Consider the following 7,142-nt stretch of genomic DNA (forward strand, 5'->3'; position numbering starts at 1 on the left):
ACAGCCAGTGCTCACCACACAAAACTTGACAGATTCCTTCATCCATCTTCATGACAAGTAGCATTCAGCCATGACAACACATCAGCAACACTATCTCTTGGAAACATCTGGGCGTGAGTCATAACTTGACCCCTGTTTGTGAGTGTGTACTGGTGGTTGTGGGCTTGGCTGTTTATGCCAATGTGTGAGACTGCTAAGTGTTAATGTGTGTTTTCGTGCTCGTACCCTCAGCACATGTCCCTATGCAGTGTAGCCTACAGTGGCACCCCCATGGAAAAACACACACAATGCTCATGGGGGCAAACCAAAGTACAATCTGATCCCACAAAAACAAATACCTGTGAGAAACAAGGCTCCACCTTCGAGTTTGTTTGTGCATGTGTGGGTTTCTAAAAGAAGTCAGATGAAGATAGAGTGTGACCTGTGTGTGTGTGTCTGTGTGTCAATTAGTTTAAAGTGGAATAAAAACAGCAGTAGATCGTAGCTCTTGGTGCATATGCATATTTTCAGCTTTGTTTCGGTAACTCGCAAATGGCTCATTTGGCTGGTAAATGATCTGTCCTATTTTCCTGTTGGACTTATTTCTTAACCCAAACAACTTTATTCATTTGTAGTTAAAGGTGCAGGGGCCGAGATTGGGTGATGGTGCTAGCGGGGCTAAAAGTGCAAACTACGGTGAAAGTGCTGACAGAGGTAATAGTGTTTACCTGGGGGGGGGGGCACGAACATGCGCTAGAAGCACCCGCAGCCAGTCCGGCCATGTATACAAAAGCACAGAGAAGCTCTGATTACTACACACACACAGAGAGACAGTGACGTCATTCTCTTCTCAGGTACACATTATTCCGCTATATATTACATAGCAAATAGTGGTTTGCTGCTATATTAGTGCTCTGGCTTTTAAATAAAGCTCATTTAATGTGCAGGTTCAATGCATTGTGGCAGCAGGAACCATCATTTAAGACCTGCAGAATAAAGATTGTGGGAGAGTTGGACTTCAGCAGACATCATGTGTGGAAGAACAGAGATCCATGTCTTAGCTTAACCTGACATCTAGTGGTCAGTTGTGGTCTAACTCTGAAACTACTGCAGCAAACTGCAAAAAATTGAGTTCAAATAATAAAAAAGAAAATCTACTAATGAATTTATTTTACTTAGTACTTATTGACTGAATCTATGTTTCCATTAAACTTAACTTATTGGTCTAAACAAGCTATTTCATTATGTATCAACTGGTATGTGAAATGTTGAAAAGTAATTCATAAATCCTAAAGTGACTACTGAATATGAGGTGAATGTATTTAGTGTTCTGGCTTGTTTTAAGATATTTTAAAGGACTTTTTTTTCTTCTTACCTTGAAACAAGTCAGCCTTCATTTTGTGAATCGGTGGAATTATTTCACCCCATCGGCAGAACTATTCCTGTGATGAAAATAAGAGCATCGTAGGACTGATTTGGGATATTTTGGGTATGTTTAACAGCAAACACGATGCCAAAAAAAACATGACTTTGTGGGAGAGGTTGGGCGTTGGAAAGCCTCAATTACATTTGCCAGGAATTCTGCCCCTGGTTGCTCTTGTTAATCAGTTTATCACTTGAGCCTTTGTGTTGTTTTTCCCCCAGATGTGGTTTAACCGCAACCAGACCTTAATAGGACTCCTCTCAACCGGTCTCTATGGTTACTATAAGGTCAAATAAAAAAGGTCAATGGGGAGACAGATGGCAATCCAGCCTAACTACAACACTCACATCTACGTATAAACTAGGTGCAGATGTGTGGGAGAGAGCGTGTGTTTGTGTGTACTGCACATGTTATCTGAAGAAAGAAAGCAGAGCAGCAACTATCAGACAACAACATTTGGCTAACCCTAACCCTTGTTGTCTGGTAGTCTAACAGAGACAACTCACTAAAGAAATTAAATAATGCTATTTGCATGTTGTTTTGTCTTTGAAATAGGGGAAATATATAATATATAACAAATTACAATGCAGTTGTGTGAAATTATTACACACTTAAACATAGCATTGCACCTTGTTTTAGTATTTCTGTTAAATAATATGGATCACTGTACTCGTGTATATCCAGAACACTTCAGGAATCTATTGATTTCCACTGCAATTGAGATAAATCCTTTTTGTAAATAGGTAAATAGATAGAGATTTGATGTCCGACTTTACACTCCACTGTCATTTTCTTCTGTTAGCCATTGTTCTCTCTCTCTGCAGATATAATTCTGTACTCTTATATTATTTCAGGGGGGAGGCCAGTGGCAGGAAGCTTACAAACTACCAATCTGATTTGATTGAAAACACGGTAAATCCCACGCTGGCCCGGGCATTCAATCTCGTATCATCACTGGCACACTGCCGTCCCATAAACCCACTTCTTAATCCCAAAGCCCTTTTTTATTTTGTGGTCAATGTGCCACCCATTGCCACAAATCCCCCTCTGCCTCAGTCTCTCCCCGCCCCCACCCCTTATGGGGATGAGTCTGAGTTCAGGCACAGCTGGCATCATCATCCTGTAACCTGTTCTTCTCTGGGCATGTTTGTGAATGCACTGGCATGATTAGAGTACCTGGGGGCAAGGTCAGACAGACGACCCGCAGAGCTGTGCCGCCTGCTGGTCTGCCGTGATTGTCATTCTACATGGTTCTGCTGCTGATACAGGATATTAAACTGCCATCCTGTTTTGGGGTTCAAGTTCAGATCTGTTTTCCTGGAGAGAAAGACTTCTTAACCACCTCCTTGCGCAGTGCACTACAGTCAGCAGCCACGAAAAGTGTGCCAAAGGACGACTTGAGATGCCAGAGAAGAAGAGAAGAGGACTCTGTAGTGCATTGGTGATATGATCCATCACAGGAGGGAAATTGTTGCTTTTGGTGAAGTTCCACCAGACTTATTTGGAGATTGAAGACAACATTCTTCTTAATTGTTTTTGGAAAAATACTATCACTCTGCGCGTGACTGAAAAAGTTTTTTCCCCCATCACCCCCTTCCAGTCTCCTCGTACATCCAGACTTCTGCAGGAGGGGCACGACAGAATCCCACTTCCACCTGGCCTACAAGCACTCTGCTAGTTAACAACTTATATCATGCAAGAGCCACACCGTTACATGACGGTCATGTGAATTAAACAATAAAAAAAATCGAATAAACGAAGAAGTGCGCGCTCTCGGCGAAGCGAAGCATCAGCACCAGCATCTGATGCGCGTCCCCGCCCCGGTAGAGGCTGCCCGAGATCCCGGGAAGAGGAGTTGGAGCTGCGCGAGTTAAAGTTGTGCTAAAGGGGGGTGAGAGGATGCTGCAGAACAATCTACGACCTCATTAACATAGCCTATGCGGAGAGACGTGCACTAAGTGAAGGATGACTTGCAAAATACTGAGCATATGCCTCTTATTTCTGGGTTTTCAACATTGCTCATCACGTAAGTCTTGTAAAACAGCAATTGTTCCTTTATTGTCGGCTGCTAGAATATTATTAAAATATGTCAAAGTGTATGTACATGCCTTATCTGCATACTGTTTATTGTCTGATCATATGCGTGAGAAAAAGTTGCAAGATAACATGCGGTTATAAGTGGAAAATACCACTGGAGGGCAAAACGTAGCTTGCAGGTGTTGAGATCGTTGAAGGGCAATAACACGTTGCGATAAAAACAGCCTTTAAAGCGCAGATTTTTTACATTTCGCTGCTGGCCTTGGCAGCTGTGATTTCAGAAAGGCATTGTTTTGCGGGATCACACAAAAAAAAGTGCAGAGGCAAGCCGCGTCGGTCCTGCGGAAGGTGCGCATGCTTATCCCCATTGCACTGGACTGTCTGCATTGCAGTGCTTTCGCTCAGCCAGCACGCAAGTTTCTGCGCCGCGAGAGGCTGCAACTCTCGACTTCTTCGCAAAAAAAAAAAAAAAAGCACGTTGCTGATCGAGAATCTATTTCGTTTCTGACATAATAATCTTCAAATCGCTATGAACCGTGTGTGTTGCTGTTGTGAGGGGGAAAATCCGCTGAACACGTTATGAAAGTGGCGGCGGAGATGGCAGAGCACAGCGTCCTGACCGGGACCAGCCCACTGCAGTACTTTTTTTGGGAAGCCCACCACCTCTCCATGAATTCCTGCATCCTGCGTGCACGCAAAGTGCGTGGATTCACCTGGCAGGGAAATCATTACTCGCTGTTAGATCAGTGAAGGGGGCATGTGGCGGGTTTAGTTTAGACAGAGGTGGGGCTGTGTTTGGGGCTAAAATTGGCCTAGGGAAAAGGTGCCATGTACCCTTCTATCACAGAGCGTTTGTGCATACTAATAAGCTTTATGCGTGATGTCAGAGTCAGGATGACCTCACAGGGCCCTCACTGTTAATTAACCCCATACTGCTCTTTGTGTGACTCAGTAGTTTTTGATATCAGTGGGAGAGATCAGGGAAGAGGGAAGCTTTGTCATGTGACGTCTTATAGATAACTGTATTTTCAAGCTGGACCAGGTTTACAGTATTAGTTCAGGTTCTTTCTTTCAAGTTGTTCCAGGGTAATATAAACAGTTTTCACATGATGCCATGCTGTTGATCAGAAGCTATGGCATGCTGAGAAGTGAATGGTTCTATCTTATAGTTATTAATAAGTGAAGGTACAGAAAAAGGCAGCAATAGAGTGGAAGTTTGTAAACATCCTCGGCTCACAGAATGCTTTCCAGTAAGTGTGGGCCTGTGGGGTTTGGCTTGTTGTAGATCTTGTTATATTTTGCTGGACAGGCTGATTGTATATCTGCTCCGTGGATCTCTGCCAGATTGAAATGGAGTCTCAGGTCTCAGAGCACAGTGACCCAGCCTGGAGGTTGTGCTGAGGCTCACTCAGTAAGTAGTGTGTGTGTGTGTGTGTGTGTGTGTGTGTTTGAATCAGGAGGGTGTGATGCATAAATCTTAAGTTTCTGTCATGGTTAGCAGCACAAGCAGCAGGAGACGTTTTGGTCCATGTGACGGGAATTGGTATCTAGAAGGAAGAGCATGTTGCTTTGCGTGGAAAGTTGGCCGTTTTGTTCTGTTAGACATGGAAATTAAGCTGGTCGAGGCCTGAACTTAAGTCTGAATGTGATTCTGATGTGCTGCATGGCAGACAGCACCCACTGTGATGCCTGCCTGGGTATGAATGATTTATTAAAACCCCTTTAACAGAGCAGGATATATTTTTACTACCCCTATGTGCTTGTTTTTGCTGCAGTATTTGCAGCAGTAGTTTGATATATTGTTGGTGGACATCTGCACACATTCGGGCTGCCGTCTGAATCCTCAGCTGTCACGCATCACAGGCTGGTGGTGGCAGGCAAAGGAGGTGCCTCTCTGCATATTGTATGTAACCAGCAGTAATGATGTGTCAGCCCAGACACACAACCCTTCACTTACAGCAGACTGATGACTCAGCAAGAGTGGTGCTAGAGATCTGCATGGCCGCACTGTTCCCCACAACCCCTTAAAGATCAATGGAGAAAGAGACTACTCTGTGTGGCGCAGAGAAGGGAGGGAAGGGAGGGGGGTGCAGGATCACAAGAAGAGGGGTGAAAACCTGGGGACTGGATGCTCTGCACAGGCTTTCAGGTACACTTTCGCTACTGCATCATGACAACGCCCACTTGGGTCGAGAGAGGCAGAGAGAAGTAAAAAATAGCAAGATGACGAGCGAGGGTATGAGGTAATGGGACGCAGCGAGAACAAGAAAGATTGGATGATTTAAAGGAGAAAAAAATAAAGAGAGCGAGAGAGGACTCAGAGTGAGGAAAAAGGAAGTAATGCATTGAATAGGTGGGGGTGTCTAGTGCGTGACAGTCTTTGCCTTGAGGAGGAGCTGAAGAGCTGCGTGGCCTGGATTAACCCGCTGTAGTCTGGGATGCTGCCACGCTTCACATTTAAAGTCAAAGTCCTCTCCTCTACTAATAATCGAAGGATTGAAACAAACACACCTCAAGCCATTTGCTACAAATACGCTTAGCCTGCGCAACTGCAGCAGTGGTGACGGAATAGTTTTGGTTTAAATAGCCATTTGAACAGTGACTCATTTCAAATGGCTCTACACAGTGTAGTGATGGAGTGACGCAGCAGAGGTCTGTTACCGATCATCTGCAGCATAGCAGGGGGAATTCTGTGCGATAAAGACGGAGAGAAATCCTCTCAGCGAGGCACAGACACGGGAGGCAGAAAGTCACGTTTCACTTGCTCAGCACATTTCCTCCACCTGAATGAGCAGCGTGTCCTTGCATCAGAGGTGACAGAACTCATGCTCATGTGACTATAAGAAAGAAAAGAAAACGGTGTGTTTGTGCTGTATAATGGCTCACGGATGTTTAATGCATTATTTAAGGCAGTGTAAAGGCAGAGGACGCAAGCACTCCACTTCCTTGTTTCTGCAGGATTTGCTGTGATCACTCAGTCGTCTGCTCCTTAACAAAGTTATTTCAAATTTGAATCTATGCAGCACCTTTCTCACCCTACTCCATCTGCAGCCTGCATACTAATTCTGCTAACGTCTCCCGTTTCCAGTCCATGACCTCTGTGATTGTAAGATCAGGAATTACAATGACTGAACTCCTGTTTACTAGTTAACAACTCCAAAAGTTCGGAGGGGATGTTTCTAATTAGGGAGAAGGAAGCGGAAGGTCAGATTGGAGCGGATTCTTTGTGCACTCAGACTAGAAGAATTCCAATTCTTTGTATCTGCCTATACCTTCATATTCAAGTAAAACCCGTAGCCTATCTATATTAAATCTTTTGGGAGTGTCGAAGAGCATATTTTTTTGGCAGTTAAAATGAGACAGTGTTTCTCTTATAGCTCGAGGTGAGTGCATCGTGCATTTATCCGCAGCAGGGACACAAGCAAGATTAGGAAGAATTATGGTCAGTTTAAATAGCCGTTGGCTGGGGAGCGAGCCTGAGCAGATGGGTGCTGGTCCTATCAGTCTCATAACCACATGCAGGACAGCATCTCAACATGACAAAGCGACATATTGTTTGCCTTTGACTGTCTTGCTCATGAAACTGCATGCACTTCCAAAAAAAAAGAAAAGACAAAAACATATATTTACAGACACACAGGCACCGACAGGCACGTACACACACACACACACACACACACACACACACACACACACACACACA

General features: G+C 44.3%; 1 protein-coding gene across 1 annotated transcript in view; it reads left to right on the plus strand.

Annotated features, from left to right (window-relative positions):
* Positions 1-2,570: 2,570 nt before the first annotated feature.
* Positions 2,571-7,142, plus strand: part of cntnap1 (contactin associated protein 1) — a 19,449-nt gene continuing 14,877 nt past the window's right edge. Inside the window, exon 1 of the mRNA XM_031867682.1 lies at positions 2,571-3,428. Within this exon, the coding sequence (XP_031723542.1) occupies positions 3,368-3,428 (61 nt within the window). The 5' untranslated portion in view covers positions 2,571-3,367. The remainder of the gene's footprint in view (positions 3,429-7,142) is intronic.

This window comes from Anarrhichthys ocellatus, unplaced genomic scaffold, assembly GCF_004355925.1.
Source record: "Anarrhichthys ocellatus isolate YVR2014 unplaced genomic scaffold, GSC_Weel_1.0 scaffold40, whole genome shotgun sequence".
NCBI classification, from domain to species: Eukaryota; Metazoa; Chordata; class Actinopteri; order Perciformes; family Anarhichadidae; genus Anarrhichthys; species Anarrhichthys ocellatus.